Raw genomic sequence first — 20310 nt, forward strand, 5'->3', positions numbered from 1 at the left:
AAGGTGGAAGGTGGGTGGGGACTTGTCACACGTGAGCTGTCCCTCAACTGGACCAAGACTCTTTACAACGAGCATTTCTTTGCCCCAGAGTTGGGATCGCCAGGACTCGTCTGCCACTTCGGACCCTCCGCCGCAGCCTGCCAGGTACATGGCTCACTCCCAAGCCTGTTCAAACCTCCACCTCTCAGAACCGGGAAGCAGTAAATGATGGCTTCTTGAGCGAGCACAGGTTGGCCCCATCTTCCCAGTAGGGCCTGGCTGCAGGGAGGGGTGTTTGGCGTGTGGCCACGGGGAGTTGCAGCTCCACCTGAGGGTCCCTTCTTGGGAGGTTCATTTCCCTGGGAGACGGGGTAGAAACTCCCTGTGGGCCTGTTGAAATCAAACCAAAGCTAGCCAGTGAGCATCAATCCATCGACAGCTTGTGTTGGGCCAAGGTGCAAACCCTGCCCCGGGCTTACAGCTTAGGACACTGGGCATGGGAGGAGGGCGAAGCTCACGAAAGTAGCAAAAGCAAAAAATAACCTTTGAAGAGATACTCAAAGCTGAGGAACCTGCAATCTCGAGACCATGGGTGAGCTCTAGGAACTGGAGAAGCAGGAGCAGCAAACTGGAATGGGTTGGAAGGGGCGGGGGGGGGGGTGGCAGAGAGTGAGGAGGAAAGGAATGAGGGCACTTGGGCTTCCCCTGGCAAAGGGGGCAGCATTTGTGTGCCCGTGTGTCCCAGCCTTCCTTCCCTCCCCGCGCCCCCGCCTCCCAGGTCCCCAGGAGGGAACACACCAAGGCTCCCTGGAGAGCAGGGAGAAGGTGCCCACCAGCAAAACTTAGCTCCCACCTGAATCCCCCTGTCTGTCCATCCCCTCCCCACTGGCCCCTCCATCTTCCCCGAATCTTCAGCACATCCAGGCCTTTCCCCCAGCAGAGCCTCCTCCCCCGAACCAGAACCTGAGATCCATGCCCTGTGGTGTCACAGCTGCGGGGGAAGCGCCCTCACAGGGTCCTTGCTCTCTGGAGGACTGAGCCCCTAAAGCAGCGGTCAGGAGGGTGAGCTGCAGGCGGCGGGCGGGGAGACAGGCACTGAGTCCGGGGGATTTCCCTGCGCAGGATGCAGGGGTGGTTTCTTTCCCGGGCTCTTGTCCAGGTGGAGTTGAAAAATGAAGCCACGGACAAAAGGTGGCAAATGAAAATAGTGGAAATTTATTGGAAACAAGTACAGACTCCCATGTGGGGAGGGGGTCCCCAAGGGGGTGACCCACTGAGCCCCTTTTTTCTCTCTAAGGTTTCTAAAGGCTGCAGTTCTTTGCTTCTTGATGCTGCCTTCCAGTTGGTAGAAGATCAACTTCAAAGCTCACACTCCCCCTTTTTCTCTCCCTTCAGCGGTAGAATTCTCTGTCTGCTGTGAAAATCTGTTTCCCTCTTCTCCCTGTGTGGGCATGTCTCTATTCCCTGTGAGAGGCTGCTTCCTTTCTCCCGGTGCCCGTGGCTTCCCTATCTTCTGTGAGTGGGTGTCTCCCTCTCCTCTTATCCTGTGGCACCTTTTGTTCTCGGTGAATGGATGCCTGTTGACAGCTCCAGGCCCCCACCTACGGGCTCCAAACCTTCCTCCCCCAAGGACCCTCTTAGGTTCTAAACCTCCCTAAACCCGCCTATTTTACCCCTAAAAGCTCCTTTCGGTAGCACAGGGCATTCAGCCCCTCTGAAGCCCCTTCAGGAATTGCCAGACTGTCTCCCTCTGAGTGAAGGCTTCCCGGGCACAGCCTTGTGTGTTGGGAGCGAAGAGACCACGGGCATGTGCCTTCTGTTCGAGAAGATGCTTCTCACAAACTCTAAGGAAGACTCCGTTTTGAGGGGGCTTTTAGAATTTTATTCATTGGCTGTTGGTTGGTTGGTTGGTTGGCTCATTGGTCTTGGGGCTGAAGCCTGGGGACTCAGTGCACAAGAGATGCTGTCAGGGCAAGTGCTGTGGCCGGAGGTCCCTACAGGGGTCACCATGGGTGGGGGACAGGAGACTGAAGATGCCCCCAGTCCTGACACATGGCACTGCTGATGAGGAATTCAGAGAAACGCAAAGCTTGAACCCCCTCTCCACCACCACCCCTGGCGCAGGCTGGTCAGCTGGCCTCCTTGTGCCTCCGTTTCCTTGTCTGTGGCAATAATAGTCTTAATACTCTGATGTAGGTAAGTGATTGGTAAGATACTAAGGTCTCGATTTGTGCTAATTTTTTATTACTCTGTGAAAGAGAGAGAGAGAGAGAGAGAGAGAGAGAGAGAGAGAGAGAGAGAGAGAGACCGCCTCCTCCAGCCTTGGTGACAGAAATCACATGGGTGCATCACAACAGACACCTGCAGTCCTACAGTAATTTCAGGGTCTGGAACACGCTGACAGCCCCAGCCCCCGAAATATCGGGGCATGCACTCCTGTGAAGCACACCCGCCCCAGCTGTGGGCCTGATGAGCCATGGCTGCCACAGAGAGGACTCAAGTCAACAACTACCATAAGACTTGACTAACTCCTCAGAGCCCGGCCAGTCCAAACAGACCCGTCAGGTGTCCTGAGCCCTCCTGTCTGGGAGGCGTTGGCTGCTGCTAATAGACCTCATGGTCTTGCCCTCCTGAGCCTCTAGTTAAGGGTACAGAAGTAAGGACCGAGGCCCAAAAGAGAAGAGAACAGGGAGGAGAGGAAACACACCCCCTGTTCTGGGATTCTTGCTGCTGGTTTCCAGGCCTGACACATACATGTTGCTGCCCTCAGCCCGGAGGGTGAGAGGCTGGACTGTCCGGTTATTGTGGGAATAGTCACCGCAGTAGCTGCTGGCCTGGAACACAGCCAGGACCCTCCAGAAGGGACTCCGACTTCCTCCCCCCAGAGGCTCCTCCTGAAGCACAAACCAAGCTGCTCCAGCTTGCCTCCCCCTACCCCTCCTGTGAGCTCCTGGAGGGCAGGGACCCTCGCCCCTGGCCCACTCACCTCACAGCTATCACCTCCCACCCCATGGTATTCTATTGACCCAGTCCTTCCAGCTCAGGGGCCACCTGGGAGTCTCCCCTCTCCCATTAAGTCACCCTCACACCTCCTCTGGCCCCTCTCCTGCTGAATAACCCAGCAGCTTTCAAGTGTTTCATCTCAACCCGGCCAGTGGTGCTGCTGACCGTTGGTTGGGGCTCTGCGGTCACAGGACCACAGGAGCATGTGCCATGTCACAGGTCTGTGTGAAAGGAAAACAAACCATGGCGTGGGAGGGAGAAGGAGGGGGAAGGGAGGCTGAGGATGATGAGAGTGGAAACTTCATGGGGCTCCCTCACCCCTTGGGGTGCTATGATGGAGTGAAAGGAGGGGGATGCGTCTCCGGAGGAAGGTGGAGGGTGGCAAGCAGCTGTTTAGGAGGTGGAGGCGGAGGGGGGAGGTGCTCACTTTTCTTTAGAGCACCCAGCCAAGCTGTGGGAAGCTTAGCGACCCTCTGAGTTGGCATTGGTTTCTTCTATTGTTCAAGCAAAGAAATTGAGGTTCCACCAGTTATAAAATTTGCCTAAAGTCCCACAACTAAACAGAGGACAAATGCAGAGAGAATTGTGTATCTCCCCAGATGCATTGGCTGCCCGCACTCACTGGCTATAGGACTGTGAGACATGCTGCAAGTCCCAAGGTGGTGTCAGGAGTAAGAGGGACAGCCCTTGCCTGTACTGGGGGTGGGTTTCCTGAACCACAGGTGGGGGTTGGTGTAGCTAGATGGGACCACACCATCACTGTGGCCTCAAAGATGCCATAGACTCAGGGGCAGTCACCAGCTAACCTGGAGGGTACACCTGAGGGTCTAGGACAGGAGGGAGGTGTCCCAGGTGCGGTTGAAGTTGGTCAGCATCTGCCAGGCATGCATCCCATTTCTGAGAGATTAGAACTCGGTGTTTGTTCATCTGTTTTGTGGACCTGATGTTCCAGGCCAAGGGAAATGGGAACGGGGCTGGGCAGGGAGAGTGAAAATGCATGTGAGAGTTTTTATAGATTTCCCTTTGTAGAAAGTCACTAAATACTAGCTGAGTTGAGCCACGTACAACACGTGGCTCTATTTCTGGCTCTAAAACAATGTGAACCTCAGGAACTGCTTCCTCTGGGACCTTGGGCCCTGTCCCCATGTGGCTCCGTGAGGCCAGGCAAGGCCAGTGATGCCATTAACAGAGCTGCCTGGTAAAATTAGAAGCAGCTCTCACATCGGCTATGGTTTAGAAGAAGCATGTCAAACTCAAAGGCTAACACGGGCCACATAAATGAGGCATGTGGCCTGCAGGCCACGAGTTTGACATGCTTGGTTTAGAAGAAGCCAAGTACTGGAGTTGTTAAGAACCAGACAAAAGACCATTAAGGCACTGACAGACCTCGGGCTTGAGGGGCCGGGTTCCAGCTCTCCTGTGTCACCCCAGCATCTCTTTGTCCCTCTGCAGGTGACCCTACTGCTGACGAGATGGTAAATTCCCCAGTTGCCCTGGACTCGTTTCAGCGGGTACCTCAGCCCAGCTGTCTCGTCTTCCTCATCCACCTCCTCCTCTTCCTCCAGCCTCGGGAGTCAAACTCAGGTAGCGTATCCGATCTGCAGCCCAGCCAGCCAGGACGTGAGCATATCAGCTCCCACCTACCCCTCCTGCAGGTGCTCCGGGCTGAGATCTGTAGCCATGCCAGTTGCTAGTATTTAAGAACATTTCCATCCCAGTGGTTAGAGCCATCGGCCCCACACACCAGCCAGCCCCACCCGCAGTGTTCTTCCCCCATCTCTCCAGCCACCCAGCACATTCCTACACACTCCCCACAGCTCACAAGCATGGCCGGGGCAGAGCAAGAGCGTGCCAAGAAGCTCTTACTGGTCTGTGCTTGGGCTGAACCAGTTGGAAAATACTTTTAAATCCATCTGTCCAGCTGTTTGTGATCAGGGTGCAAGAGACATGTACCCAAGTTTTGGGAGCAGAGCTAAGAGAATCATTTGGGGTTTTTTTCCAGAAAGCCAAAAAGAGCCCTAGATAGGAGGACTGTTTGAGCAGAGCCTGGCAGGGTACATATTAGGCAGGGTACATATTAGGCAGAAAGATGACAGGTGGAGGGTAAACTGAGGGAGGGTGCACCCAGGGAGAGGGCCAGGCATCAGCTGTGGGGGGGGTGGGGGGAGGGAGCTGGAGAAGGAAGCTAGTTGGAAGGGTGTTGGGGCTTCACCCGTGGCCACAAGGGACCTCAGGTGGAGTGAACAAAGAAGGCACCACCATGCGCCACCAAAGGCGGGGCGGGACCCATGCCGGGAGAGCTGGGAGTGAGGTTTTAGTTCAGCTTGGGATGAATGTAGTTTTTAGCTGATCTTTGAAGGAAGGAAAGGAGGCTCACAGAAGGCAGAGAGAAGAGTGGGGCATGCCGGGCGGCAGGAAACAGCTCGTGCAGAAGAACTGCAGCAAGACTAGCCTCTCCTGGGAATTGCAGAAACCGGAGGGACCAGATGGACACACCGTGAAAGAGGATGATCAAATGAAAGATCCTGGTGAGCAGAAGTCTCCAAGGCAGGGCTCTCTGCTCCTCCTGTTCATCACACAGCCTTGTCTTCCCGCACAGAGCCAGCGGCAACCCTGACACACAACGGTCAAGGTCAGAGTGAACAACTTTGGCCACCTGGTCACCAGGGCTGCTTTTATTTATTTATTTTTAAAATATATTTTATTGATTTTTTATAGAGAGGAAGGGTGAGAGAGAGAGAGAGTTAGAAACATTGATGAGAGAGAAACATCAATCAGCTGCCTCCTGAATACCTCCTACTGGGAATGTGCCCGCAGCCAAGGTACATACCCTTGACCGGAATTGAACCTGGGACCCTTCAGTCCGAAGGCCAACACTCTATCCACTGAGCCAAACCAGTCAGGGCACCAGGGCTGCTTTTAAATCTGGGAAAATGGACATCGTCCCCATCAATGACCCCCTTCATTGACCCCAACTGCATGGTGTACATGTTCCAGTATGATTCTATACAAGTTCAAAGGCACAGTCAAGGCTGAGAATGCGAAGTTTGTCATCAGTGGAAAGTCCATCTCCATCTTCCAGGAGCGAGATCCCGCCAACATCAGGTGGGGAGATGCTGGTGCTGAGGATGTTGTGGGGTCAGTGGTGTCTTCACTCCCATGGAGAAGGCCGGGGCTCACTTGAAGGGGCAGCCAAGAGGGTCATCATCTCTGCCCCTTCTGCGGCTGCCCCCATGTTTGTGATGAGTGTGAACCATGACAAGTATGACAACTCCCTCGAGATTGTCAGCAATGCCTCCTGCACCACCCACTGCCTGGCCCCCCTGGCCAAGATCATCCATGACAGCTTCAGCATCCTGGAGGGACTCATGACCACAGTCCATGCCATCACCACCACCCAGAAGACCCTGGATGGCCCCTCAGGGAAGCTGTGGTGTGATGGCCGAGGGGCTGCCCAGAACATCATCCCTGCTTCTACCAGCGCTGCCAAGGCTGTGGGCCAGGTCATCCCTGAGCTGAAGGGAAGCTCACTGGCATGGCCTTCCATGTCCCACCCACAGTGTCGATTTTCGATCTGACCTGCCGCCTGAGAAAGCTGCCAAATATGTGACATGAAGAAGGGAGTGAAGCAGGCGTCAGAGGCCCCCTCAAGGGCATCCTGGGCTGTACTGAGGACCAGGGGGTGTCCTATGACTTTAACATGATACCCACTCCTCCACCTTTGATGCTGGTGCTGGCTTTGCCCTCAGTGACCACTTTGTCAAGCTCGTTTCCTGGTCTGACAATGAATTTGGCTACAGCAACAGGGTGGTGGACCTTATGGTGCCCACAGCCTCCGAGGAGTAAGAACCCCCTGAACCACCAGCCCCAGGGAGAGGAAGAGGGCCCTCAGCTCCTGGGGAGTCCTGGCCCCAGATCGATCCCCAACACAATGAGAATCTCCTAACCTCCAGTTTCCACCCCAGACCCCTGAAGAGGGAGAGGGGCGTAGGGAGCCCTACTTTGTTGTGCACCATCAATAAAGTTCAGGGTACCCCCCAAATAAACATCTTCAAGGAAGGATTTGACCTCTTTTAAAATATATTTTTTTATCAACATCAGAGAGGGAGAGAGAGATAGAAACACCCGTGATGAGACAGAATCATTGACTGGCTGCCTCCTGCACGCCCCCCACTGTGATCCAGCCAGCAACCCAGGCATGTGGCCCGACCAGGAATCAAACAGTGACTTCCAGGTTCATAGGTCAATGCTCAACCACTGAGCCATGCCAGCTGGGCAGGATTTGACTTTTAGGTTAAAAATTTAAAAAAAGTAAAGTGCCCTAGCTGGTTTGGCTCAGTGGACTAAAGGGTCCTGAGTTTGATTCTGGTCAAGGGCCGTACCTTGGTTGCAGGCTCAATCCTGTGTGTGGGAGGCAACCAACCTATGTTCTCTCTCTGTCTCTCCCCCTCCCTTCCACTCTCTCTAAAAGTCAATGGAAAAAATATCCTTGGGCCCTAGCAGGTTTGGCTCAGTGGACTGAGCATCAGTCTGCGGACTGACGGGTTCTGGGTTCAATTAGGTCAAGGGCACATACCTTGGTTACAGGCTCCCAGCCCTGTTCAGGGGCATGCAGGAGGCAACCAATCGATGTGTCTCTCTCAGATCATTGTTTCTGTCTCTCCCTTTCCTTTCCACTCTCTCTAAAAATCAATGGGAAGGGGGAAAGGAGTCATATGTAATACTCTTTGAAATACTTCAAGCAATAAAAATACATATATATGTTTAAAAAAATCAATGGAAAAAATTTCCTCGAGTGAGGATTAAATATATAGATAATCTCCTCAAGTGAGGATTAACAAAAGAAAAAGCAAGGAGCCCCATAGATTATTATTATTATTTTAAAAATATATTTTTTATTGATTTCAGAGAGGAAGGGTGAGGGAGCGAGAGATAGAAATGTCAATAATGAGAGAATCATTGATCGGCTGCCTCCTGCACACCCCCCACTGTGGATCAACCCGCAACCTGGCATGTGCCCTTGACCGGAATCAAACTTGGGACCCTTCAGTCCATGGGCTGCCGCTCCATCCACTGTGCCAGACCAGCTAGGGCCCCATAGATTATTTAATACCCTTTGCTGTTACAGAGGCTGTGTACATGTACACTATAAAAAATAGAAAATCAGACAAAACAAAAAAAGAAAATATTCCCATTATTCAGAAATTACCAATTCATTTCTTTTTTAAAAACATGTTTTTATTGATTTCAGAGAAGAAGGGAGAGGGAGAGACAGAAACATCAGTGATAAGAGAGAATCATTGATCAGCTGCCTCCTGCCTCCTGCACGCCCCCTACTGGGGATCAAGCCCGAAACCAGGGCATGTGCCCTTGATCAGAATCGAACTCCAGACCCTTCAGTCTGCTCGTCGATGATCTACCCACTGAGCCAAACCGGTTAGGGCCCAATTCATTTCTTCCATGACAATAACTTGTTCAAGAAACCTGATGGCTGTCTTGTAGGGTGTCTCACCTTCCTCGTCCGAATGGTTTACTGCAGATTTCTGAGCTGCAAAGGGATATGACAAAAGCCTATATGTGGGGAGAGCTGTATTTGGCCATTGTTCTGTCTTCTCATCCTAGAGGAGGTCAAGGTGATTGGCCCTGGGGAGTCCATCCTGGCGAATGTCGGGGAAGAGGTGGAGTTCCCGTGCCACCTGTCCCCCTACCGAGATGCGGAGCACATGGAGATCCTCTGGTTCCGGAGCCAGGCCTCCGACGTGGTGCACCTGTACCAGGACCGGCGAGAGCTCCCGGGGCGGCAGATGGCGCAGTTCCAGAACAGGACCACGCTCATCAAGGACGAGATCTTGGATGGCACCGTGATCCTGCAGCTCCAGGACGTGGTCCCCGCCGACCAGGGCCCTTACGGGTGCCGCTTCCTCTCCCGCGACTCCTCCTTCTCCGGGGAAGCTGTGTGGGAGCTGGAGGTCGCAGGTGCGTGAGCGGTGAGCTGGCCGGGCGCCAGCGCGGGGGCCGTAGGGAAGGGTCCGTTGGATGTACCTGCTTGGCTTCAGAGTAGACGGGGAAGCACGGAGAACAGGGGAATTGCTCTGTTAAAAAAATTAGGAAATGAACAACAAAAAAGTTGTTCACAAAAAAAGATACACAGCCCGTAAACATATGGAAAGATGATTGATCCCTTTTACTCATCATGAAAGGCAAATTAAAGCCACACTGACATGCAATTTTTTACTTCTCAGTCTGGCAAAAACTTTAAAACTGGTGGGATTGTGGGGAGGAGCCTCTGCACCATGTAGACAAAGTTCAAGGTCCCAAAGGGCCAGGGCCTGGGGATTTGGCGACTGCAGGGTCGTCTGCGCACCTACCTTTGAACACCAATCTCACTCTAGGAGTTTACCCTGAAGAGACACCGCCCGCAGCTAAATAGAAAAAAGGCAAAGGAATAAGTTTAATCTGTGTAGCATTCTTTGTAATTGCAAATTAGCGGGAGCAACCTCAATGAGCAAGCACGGGTGCTGAGTGTGGCCCCTCACACGTGGGGTGATCCATACCGCGCACCTGGAGACACAGTAGCTCTGTGAGCTGGTGCGGAGTGATTTCCAGGTTGTTCAGACAAAAGAAAAGCAAGATGCATGAGATGTCCTATAGTGTGTCAACTTCAGTGTAAGAAAGAAGGAGAAACACTGCACAGGACAAAACACAGGGAGGATAAGTAGAAACGAATGACATGAGTTCCCTAAGGCAGGGGCTGCGAGGGGGTGGAAAGGATGGAGAAAGGTCTGGGACTCTCCTGACATACACCTGTTACAGTATTGGCATTTAAGCCATATTAATGTTTTGCATATTTAAAACGTGAAGCTAGCGCCACAAGGATGGGACAATAAAGGAGTGTGTTATCACAGGCACTTGAGCCCTGGTGGGATTCAGGAGAGAGAGAAGACAAGCTGTTGAACTCTGGGGGGAGATTATTCTTCATTCTCAGGGACTGTCCCTTGCATAATATGACTAAAATAGAGGCCCGGTGCGTGAAATTTGTGCACTGGGGGGAGGGTCCCTCAACCCAGCCTTACCCCCTCTCACAGACTGGGAATCCTCAGGGGATGTCCTACTGACCGCTTGTGTCCGCTGGGATGGGGGCATGCTCCAAGCTGTGAGGAGGCCACGGGAGCACACCCACCCCCCAGACCTGTGTTGTGTCTGCTGGGCTGGGGGTGTGCTGCCTGCCCAGATGCCCTCCCTCCCTCCACCGCTGGGGCGCAGGACGCTGGCCTCGTTGCTGGGGTGACAACGCCAGCGTCCCGCCCCGGCTGCTGTGGGCGCTGCCATCTTTGTGACAGAGTGACAGTTAATTTGCATATTACCCTTTTATTAGATTAGATGTCAGTAGCCCCTTTGAGTAAAATGCCTCCTCCATGTTTCCAAATGTTCCAACAGACTCCTTGTTGACAGTCCGTGGGTGGAGGCCACGAGCCCCTGTGTGCTCAGAGCAGTCATAGTTCGTGATGCCTTATGGTGACTGCAAATGATAAGCTTTAACCACAACTTCCAGAAGGAGCCTAATCCTTCCCACTCCTGCCTCTCTCAGGGATGGGGTCAGACCCGCACATCTCCCTTGAGGGCTTCAAGAAAGGAGGCATTCAGCTCAGGTGCAGCTCCAGTGGCTGGTACCCCAAGCCTCAGGCTCAGTGGAGAGGCCACCTGGGACAGTGCCTGCCTCCGGAGTTCGAAGCCATCACGCAGGATGCCCGCGGCCTGTTCGGCCTGGAGACATCTGTGGTCGTCCAAGGCGGGGCCCACAGCAACGTGTCATGCTCCATCCAGAACCCCGTTCTGCTCCAGAAGAAAGAGTTTGTGGTCCAAATAGCAGGTCAGTGGGTGCTGGCTCACCTTCATCTTCCTAACCATCACATCCTCCATGCCCATTGTCCCAAAGTCCATCTACAAGGTCACAATGGCATGGGGGCCTGGCTGGGGTAAGCTGACCTTGACATCTGAAAAGCCAGCAACTTGGATATCGGGAACCTACTAAGAATGCAACTGGCAACCCCACCCGTAAACAGAGAAGGCCCCAGAGAGCCAACATTACAAGGCCACCAGCTAAAACCCAGAAACCCTACTCGCAGGAGGCAAATGTTCCTAATGTGATCCCTAATGGTAGTTACTGAGGCCCGACAATGTGCTCCAACCCTGTCCCCAGTTCACATTCCCGTGGGAGAAACACACAAACAGGTGAATTACGTTGTACATTAGAAGGCGTTAGGCCTGTAGGGGATAATGAAGCCAGGAAGAGTGATAAGACAGGTTGGGGTGTGTGTGTGGATTCAAAAGTGGTGGATCACAGGGAAGAAGTCAGTTAGGCAATGAGTTGAAGGTGAGGCCATTATTTAACATCAAAGTCTTTTTCTGAGGCTCCCGCTGAAAGGTTTAATGTTCATGGCTCTAGTTGTTTTTAAGTCTTGAGGACAAACCCAATCTATGGGCCGTTTACCTACATAGGGTCCAAATCAATAGTTATAATAACAGAAAGAAATGTCATCTTATAAATGATGATTTATCCTCAGGTAAGAGGACTTGACAGTCCACATAGGTCATTTAAATATGGTTGGCAATTGGGGCGGCCATTTGTGTTAGCTAATTGTCCTTTTTATTTATTTATCTATTTTAGAGAGAGAGCAACGGCAGGAAGAAGGGAGAGAGAGAGAAAGAAATCTACTTGTTGTCCCACCTATTTATGCATCCATTGGTTGAGTCTTGTTGGTGCCCTGACCAGGGCTCAAACCCATAACCTTGGCACATCGGGATGATACCAACTGAGCACCCGGCCAGGGTTACCTTAGCTGGTGGTATTTAGCCAAAGGGAGGCTAAAACATCGCATATCTTTATGACAAGGATGTAGCCACAGCTTGGAGCCAGGTGCCTCCGTGAAACTCCCAGGACACAGGATAGAGGGGTTTTCTCTTAGATGTTTACATTTCAAAGAGATGGCTTTGAGCTCCCAAAGAGAACCATTCCTGGGTTGTAAAACTGGCCGGTGGGAGGCTTATTTAGCTTTCAAAAGAATTTGCATACATCTCAATAGGATAGAGAAAAGATTTACAAGTTTTCCAAAAAAAATGATCTAAGAAAGGGGAAAGGGAATGGGGGAATTTTTATTTATTTTTTTCGATGTGTAGATGTTTTGTTGATATCAGAAACCCAGTTTGCTTCTTGCAAACACTTAGCTTTTACATCTCATCACATCTTTGGCAGAATCGATAGCAAAGTCGCTTGGGGCTTCATGAAGGGTGTGAGTCACATGGATATCTATTAGGGGGCGTTCAGGTAGAGGGAACAGCAAGTGCAAAGGTCCTGAGGTGGGACTGTGTGTGGCTATTGGAGGAGGTGGGAGGGGAAGGAACAGGGACAAGACCAAGGGTAGCTGGTCAGGGTGGCATCACACCCTGAGACTTTGCTCTCAACCTGAGGTGAAGGACCAATCCACGTGGCCCAATAGTTTTGTACCAGATGATAAAAATGCACGGCTAGAAAAATTAAACAAACAAAAGAGTACGTTGTGCTAAGTGGAATGTCAGACACAAAAGGACACCTATTGTCTGATTCCACTTTCATAAGGTAGTCAATTTGTAGAGATGGAAAGTAGAATAGAGGTTACCCAGGGTAGGAGGGCGGGACATGGGAAGTGAGTGCTTACTGGGGACACTGTTCCTAATGTGACCCCTAACAGTATTTACTGAGGACCAACAATGTGTTCCAAACCCCTGTCCTCAGTTCACATTCCAGTGGGAGAAACACACACACAGGTGAATTACGTCGTAGGGAAGAAGAAGCAAAGTTCTGGTGGTTGCACTGAACTGTGAGCTTAAAAATGGCTAAGATGGTACATTTATGTGATGTGTATGTAACCACGATAAAAAGGAAAAAAAGTTTTAAAAGGCCATTGAGATGAAAGCACCAATATTTTATAATTACTGCCGCAGACACAGAGTCGCTCTGTGAAACTGCCTCACGGGTTTCCAAAGGTTAGTCTCCGTGCCGCACCTGTGAACTGTCCGCAGCGGCCTCCCGGGGGACCCGGGGAGGAAAGGGCGGGCTGTCCGTCCGCCCGCCCGCCCGCGCGGCTTTGCCATCGATTCTTCCAAAGGCGATGAGACGTAGAAGCCAAGGGTTGGCAAGAAGCGAAGTGGGTTTCCCGCATCAGCAAAAGCCCTGGCACGCAGGCGCCGGGCGAGAGCCGTCAGGGCGGCGGGCCCCGCAGTTCAGGGCGGGGGAGGGTCACTGACTCCCGGGTTCATTCTCCTCGGCGTCCGCTGGTCCGTCCCCAGTTTGCGCGCTCCCCCCCACCCCCCCGCGGAGCCGGTCCAAGGCCCCGCAGCTCCTGGGGACCCACCTTCCCAGAGCCTGGGCGGCGCCCCTGGCCGGTGGCGGCGCGGCCCCGGAGGCTCAGCTCCCCAGCCCGCCGCCCGCGAGGTTTCCCGGCCCCCGGGCCCTGCCTCCGGGGAACTGAGTGCGCAGAGACGCCGCAGTCAAGATAACTCCCGTGGGTGTCTTCCAGATGCGTTTCTCCCCGGACCCGCGCCCTGGAAGACAGCCTTCCTCTGGACGTCGGTGGTCGGCCTGCCGCTCCTCCTGGCCCTGCTCGCGGCGCCGGCGCTGTGCTTCTTCCAGCGGCAGCGGCGGGCGCTGGGTACCGCGGGGGCCGTGCGCGCGCTGGGCCGGCGGGGCGGGGCGGGGCGGGGCGGGCGCTGGGTGCCGTGGGCGGGGCGGGGCGGGGGCTCTGGGTACCGCGGCGGGCGGGCGGGGCGGGGCGGGGCGGGCTCTGGGTACCGCGGCGGGCGGGCGGGGCGGGGCGGGGCGGGCTCTGGGTACCGCGGCGGGCGGGCGGGGCGGGGCGGGGCGGGCGCTGGGTACCGCGGCGGGCGGGGCGGGGCGGGGCGGGGCGGGGCGGGGCGGGCTCTGGGTACCGCGGCGGGCGGGCGGGGCGGGGCGGGACGGGCGGGGCGGGGAGGGGCGGGGCGGGCGCTGGGTACCGTGGGCGGGGCGGGGCGGGGCGGGGAGGGGTGGGGCGGGGCGGGGCGGGGCGGGGCGGGGAGGGGTGGGGCGGGGCGGGGCGGGGCGGGGCGGGGAGGGGTGGGGCGGGGCGGGGCGGGGCGGGGCGGGGCGGGCGCTGGGTACCGCGGCGGGCGCGGCGGGCGCGGCGGGCGGGGCGGGACCCTCCCGGGGCCCTGCCCACACCTGCTCCTTTCCTTTCTCGGTTCAGAAAAGCTGAAGGAGCAGGCGGACAAGGACCGAGGTGAGCGGGATGAGGCGCCTGCAGAGGGGCCCTGAGCAAACGGGGGGAGTCAGACTGGGCGGCTCGGGAGCAGCGCGGGGACGCCCTCGCCTTGCCTCGGAGCCCGGGGCCCGCTCCCCCCGCGCGTCCAGCCCCGCCTGGTCCCCAGAACGCGCGGGGACCGAGTCCGTGCACTTTGGAGAGCGAGGCGTCAGCGTTTCGTTGATGGAGATTTCCTCTTTTCTTCGTTTCTTCTCCAGGGAAACTCACCGAGGAGCTGGGTATGTTCTGGGCGCCGCGCGCACGTCACGCACCCCATGCGCGGCCTTTGGCCAGCGATAGATGGCAAAGATCTCATTCTTAACCCATCCCTCCGCGCCTCCCGTCTTCTCTCTCAGACGGACTAGCGAAGCTGCCCCGGAGGCCCGGCCTCGCTCAGACCCTCTGGACAGACCCTCCCAGCCCCTTCCCTGCCGCTCCACTTAAAGGTGTAGCCCCCTGGCTCATGTTCCTAGGCTAGCCTTCTATTTTAAATGCAAGTGCCACTGGGAAGGGAGGCACCGTGAGCCTGCACCGAAGTGGTAGAGCGTGTAGTATCGTCTACAGGAGTGCGCAGCGCTGCCCTGCTCAGGGGCATTTACTTATAAAATACACAAGGCGGACAGGCCAAAGGCATGCATTTCCAGTGGCAAATGATGGGTCCTGGCATCCAGCGAGGAGAAACAACTCAGTGTGCTGTCCTCCCGTCCTTTAAATAATGCACCACACGCCCGGAGGCGCAGGCGGGCTGTGCTCTGTAGCTGGACTCTGCGGCTGGACTCAGCGGCTGGACTCAGCCAGGACAGCTGGTGATTTCGGGGAGGATGAGCAGTAGCTTCTTCAAACCAGACCTGAGCCCTGGGAAGAGGCTCCTCAGTGCCAATACCTGCTCCCCTTCCCAGGCCCCTCCCGCGGTGGGGACTTCTGCCCTAAGAGCAAAGACTAGGATGAGGTGTAGGAATCCTGCAGGGGAGGGTGCAGAGACTGGGATGGGATTGAGGGGAGCGGTGGGCTAAGACTCTGGAAGCACCTTCCCAGTGGCCTGACAGCCTTGGGAAATGGTCCACAGCCCAAGGCTGATGCTTCCTCTGTTCTGCTTATAGGGAAGGTGCAGTCAGAGCTTGGTAAGTGACCCCTCTTGGAACTGTTCCTTCTTGTCCACCTTTTAGCATCTGGTTACCCAGGTACGTTCTGATCTCCCAACCAGGTCTGATGGCCAGGCTGGAACCCGCTGGCTCTGTGGGCCTGGGCAGCAGGAGGAAGGGGAGGGGGCTGGAGTGGGTGCAGATTCCACCTGCGGGCAGGGAAGCTGCAGGAACCTGGTTCTAATTCCGTGTTTTTCCTTCACTGCTTCAGACTGGAGAAGGGCTGAAGGCCAGGCCGGTGAGTGAAGCCCATTTCTCCCCCATTGTCCACTTTACATCTCAGCGTCCCAGCCACTCTCTCTGATTAACCAAACCACATCTCCTCCCGTTTATTCCACAGCCTCATTCAGCACAACTTAGTCTATGTCACTGGTAGAGGTTATATTCGAGTTTTTCATATTGCCCTGAGGTGTAGGCATACTGTAAACCATGGGTGCCAAGCCTGGCTGCAAATAAGAATCCCCTAAGCTCCTGGTGCCAACCCTCAAAGACTGACCTGTGGGTCTGGGGCGGGCATGCTACCCCACACGTAAACATTTCTCCCTGTGTCTCCCTCCAGTCCCCTATAAAGCAACCAATCTAAAGCCTACCTTCTTTTATATGTATTCTTGCAAAATGTGCACTTGTTTTGTGCACATGCATTTTAGTTTATTTCCTTTACAGTCCCATGCTACTCCTGGCTTTTCTCACCATCACGGTGTTTTAATATCCATCCTGCTGCCACATGCACATCTGCCCTGCTTCCCCTTGTTGCCGAGCCTCCATTTCAGCCAGCTGCCCTCCTGAAGCAGCAGCCAGCCTGCTCTAACCCACTCCACCACACGCAACACAAGCATGCCGCCTTCCGGCTGTGTGGAGACTTCTCCGGGTGGACACCCAGGAAGGGGATTGCTGGCCCAGGGAGGATGTCGCCAAGTAGGATAGAGGGATCCCCGAAGGCAACGCCATCATCCCGCCGTTGGCAGTGCATGGAGCCCGTTCCCTGTGAGCCAGCTTGCTAAGCTTGCCAGTCAGAAGAGAGGAGTGATTCTCGCTGTTTCTTCAGTGTGCACGCTTCTGAACACTAAGGAGTTTGGGCACCTCATGTGCGAGTTGGCTGGTGGGGGTTCCTCTTCTGAGGCTGAATGGCTCGCGTTAAGAAAGGAGGCAAGACAGGTATCCAGAGGACGCATTAGGACAGGAGCCAGCCTCAGCGGGGCCTCCTGGGGACCGAGCTGGCTAGGCCCAGGCGGAGGCTTTCTCTCCATCCTGCAGACACCCGTGCTGCTTGTCCTGGGCTCTGTGCTCTGGTCTCCCACCCTCCTGAGCACACTTCGGCTTGCATGCAGCTTGGGTATAACCTAGCACCGACGCCAGCCCCTTACTCCATCCTGAATCCTCAGGAAAATGGGCCGAAACCAGCTGTCATGGGGGGAAAGGGCTCGTTCAGTGTTACAGTGTCCCCCCTGCGTCTCACAGTCCCAGGGATACCGACTCAGCTCCCTGGGTCTCATTTTCCTCTCTGTTTGGTTTCAGAGTGGAGAGCAGCCCAGCAATATGCAGGTAACTGGAGGTGGGGCCAAGGAATGACGTGACTTAGGTTGGCTGGACCTTTAAACAGAGGGAGGTGGCGCGATCTGAGATTAGAGGAGGAGTCTGTCCAGAAGCCAAGTATGAGCCTGCACACACAGACACACAAGTCCACTTGCACAGACATAACACGCCCACACGCCTGCGTATGCACATATGCACACACACATGCTTGCATGCATAGATGTGATTAGCTCACACAGGTGTACATTGGTGTGCACATACATACCCCCACAAGCATATATCTTTCTTGGTCTTGTTAATCCTCACCAGAGGATATTCTTTTTAATTGATTTTCATTGAGAGTGGAAGGGAGAGGGAGAGACAGAAACATGATGTGAGAGAGACACCGCGATTGCTAATTGGTTGCCTCCTGCTTGTGCCCTTACCTGGGCGGGGGATCAAGCCTGCAACTGAGGTGTGTGCCCTTGACCGGAATCCAACCCACAACCAACCCTTCAGTGTGTGGGGCCCACACTCCAACCACTGAGCAACCAGCTAGGGATCTTTCTTGGTTTTACTGGGTCTTTCCATCTGCAGGAGGCTGTTTGCAGGAGCCAATGCAGAGTTGTAAGGAACCTTCCAGATGGTCTGACGGAAGGGATCCTTTGGGTTCCCATCCATCAAATGGGTGTGTTCCGGCAGCTATGGTGATGGCAGGGCACTGGACTAGATCATCTCAGAGGTCCCCTGCAGCTTTAAAATCCTAAACTTGCTGTAAAACTGAGGCAAACACACACACACACACACACACACACACACACACACACACACACACCTGAGGCTCAGAGCTCAGTGATGCTCTCTCTAGGCCACACAGGTGGTGAGACAGCTGGACTAGTTCAGCCCTGGGCTTCCTCCCCTGGACCAGGACTTGAGGGCAGTGAGCTCTCCATCCCCAGGAGCCCGCCTCGTTGCTGTCTCTCCTCTCCAAGGCACCGGCACCCGGCACCGGTATAGAATTCAGGAGCCTTCCAGTTCAGGAAAGAAATAGGATTCCTCTTATCACATTCAAATGCCCCGGTGCCCGCAGGCCACTTCAGCCTCCCAGTGTTTGGGGTGACGGTGGGAGTGAATATTCCACCAATTGTTCCAAAAATAGAGGTTGGCCAGTTGGGAGGAGACAGGTAGGGCCCGGCACCCTGCAGAGCACTAACTCAGAGCCTCTGCGCAGTGAACGTGACCCTGGATTCGGCCTCAGCACACCCCAGCCTGGAGGTCTCCCAGGACTGCAAGAGCGTGTCCTCCCGCGGGGCCGGGGCGGCGCTGGTCCCGGTGGTGCCGGGAGACCCGCAGCGGTTCACCGAGCAGACGTGCGTGCTGAGCCACCAGCGCTTCCGGACCGGCCGCCACTACTGGGAGGTGGACGTGGGCCGGCGCAGCCGCTGGTTCCTGGGCGCCTGCCTGGAGGCGGTGGCGCGCGCGGGGCCGGCGCGCCTGAGCCCGGCCGCGGGCTACTGGGTGATGGGGCTGTGGAACGGCTGCGAGTACTTCGTGCTGGAGCCGCAGCGCCGGGCGCTGTCCCTGCGCGTGCCGCCCCGGCGAGTGGGCATCTTCCTGGACTGCGACGCCGGGAAGCTGGCCTTTTTCAACGTGTCCGACGGCTCCCACATCTTCACTTTCACCGACACCTTCTCGGGGCCGCTCTGTGCGTACTTCAGGCCCAGAGCCCCCGACGGCAGCATACGCCCCGATCCGCTCACCATCTGCCCGTTGCCCGTTCGAGCAACACGCGTCCCCGAAGAGGAGGACGGTGACACCTGGGCACAGCCTTACGAGCCCTCGGCGCCCCCCATGGAACCATGGTGAGGCGCGCGCTCGCTCGCCGGGTGGAGGAAGCGCCGCCAAAAATGCCAGCAAAGGCGACAGACAGACAGACAGCGGAAGGGAAACAGACAGGGGCTTGGCCTGCGTCGATGTGTCTCTGTGTTTAGAATTTTCCTTTTTAAAAAAAGAGGCAATTCCCAAGCTTGTCTGTGTGTATCATAGGATTGAGAAAGTAAGGAAAACATTGTGCTCACCGCGCAAAGGGGGAGGAAAGGGGGAAGGGGGAGGGGAGAAGGGAGACATATGATTGGATTAAAGATATCCATTAACTTACATATTTGTATACGTCGTACTTATTTTCTAGTTGATAAGGAATGAATTCATCTAGGGCTCATATCCCAGTTTTAAATGTTATTTCCCACTAACGTGAGCTTGGGAAGTGGCTGGTTTCCGGGCTGGGACTGAGAAAGCACAAGGTGGATCTGGACCGTTTTGTGCCTTAAAGTGCAAACGTGCTCAAAAACTTCACAGGAGCTGAGTGAAGAGGTGCCGCTGGCCAATGGCGGGACAATTTGAACTTTAAAGAGAATCATTTTTTAAAAATATATTTTTATTTATTTCAGAGAGGAACGGAGAGGGAGAGAGAGATACAAACATCAATGATGAAAGAGAATCATTGATAGGCTGCCTCCCCTCCTACTGGGGATCAAGCCCACAACGCGGGCATATGCCCTTGACCAGAATCGAACCTGGGACCTTTCAGTCCACAGGCCAAGGCTCTATCCACTGTGCCAAACTGTCTAGGTAGGGCTTAAAGAGAATCCTGACAAGAATTGCTCAACAAGGGGCTGAGCAAATAAATGTCGCAAAGTCGGCTGAGCATCAGGTTTCTCAGAGAAAGAAAACAAACAAAATACAGAGAGGGGCAAGGAGCGAGCGAAAGAGCGCCCCTGAGCCCGTGGTTTTCACGGTGTGCGGGTGGGTGGAACCTGTGTGCGATGGGGTGGAGGGGTGTGCGTATGAGCCTGCGTATTGTTCCTGGCTCTGCTTTGAGGACTTAGGAACAGTAACATCCGGGACCAATGAGCACATCTGGCACCATAACTTATTGGTTTTTAGCCCTTTTCACTAAAAGAACAAGGCTCCTTGGAGAAATGATGGGCTCTGGGTCTGGGAAAACAGACAGGTGTGACACTGAGATTTATTATACATCCTATATAATAAAGAGCTAATATGCTAATTAGACCGGACAGAATGACCTTCCAGAGAGACCAGTGGGCGGGGGGCAGGGCTGAGAGGCGGGGGGGGGGGGGGGTTCAAGGGCCTACTCCTGCATGAATTTCATGCATTGGGCCTCGAATTTATATATAGTTTTTTACCTAGATTCTGGTACAGAGGTCCTAAAACTCTTGGAATTTCCTCAGTGATAAGAGTAATAAGGGTGTCTTTTGATGTCTTTAACAAGCCCCTCTCAGATACTCCAGAGCCCATTTTAGTCAATGCGATGACTTTTGGAAAGCGTGAGGATCTGGTCT

General features: G+C 54.8%; 1 protein-coding gene across 1 annotated transcript; it reads left to right on the forward strand.

Annotated features, from left to right (window-relative positions):
* Position 1: 1 nt before the first annotated feature.
* On the forward strand, positions 2 to 19038 carry BTNL9 (butyrophilin like 9). The gene is made up of 11 exons (XM_036315105.1): positions 2 to 144; positions 4435 to 4566; positions 8605 to 8958; positions 10571 to 10852; positions 13539 to 13670; positions 14244 to 14276; positions 14516 to 14536; positions 15398 to 15418; positions 15651 to 15677; positions 16955 to 16981; positions 18183 to 19038. The coding sequence occupies exons 2-11, from the start codon at positions 4455 to 4457 to the stop codon at positions 18815 to 18817; spliced, it is 1644 nt and encodes a 547-aa protein (XP_036170998.1). The 5' UTR covers positions 2 to 144; positions 4435 to 4454; the 3' UTR covers positions 18818 to 19038.
* The last annotated feature ends 1272 nt before the right edge of the window (positions 19039 to 20310 follow it).

The sequence above is a fragment of the Myotis myotis genome, unplaced genomic scaffold (assembly GCF_014108235.1).
Source record: "Myotis myotis isolate mMyoMyo1 unplaced genomic scaffold, mMyoMyo1.p scaffold_m19_p_6, whole genome shotgun sequence".
NCBI lineage: Eukaryota > Metazoa > Chordata > Mammalia > Chiroptera > Vespertilionidae > Myotis > Myotis myotis.

Coding starts and splice junctions, on each gene's coding strand:
- BTNL9 (XM_036315105.1), top strand. CDS start 4,455: ATGGTAAATTCCCCAGTTGCCCTGGACTCGTTTCAGCGGGTACCTCAG. Junction 4,567..8,604: donor GCCTCGGGAGTCAAACTCAG/GTAGCGTATCCG, acceptor TTCTCATCCTAG/AGGAGGTCAAGGTGATTGGC. Junction 8,959..10,570: donor GTGGGAGCTGGAGGTCGCAG/GTGCGTGAGCGG, acceptor TGCCTCTCTCAG/GGATGGGGTCAGACCCGCAC.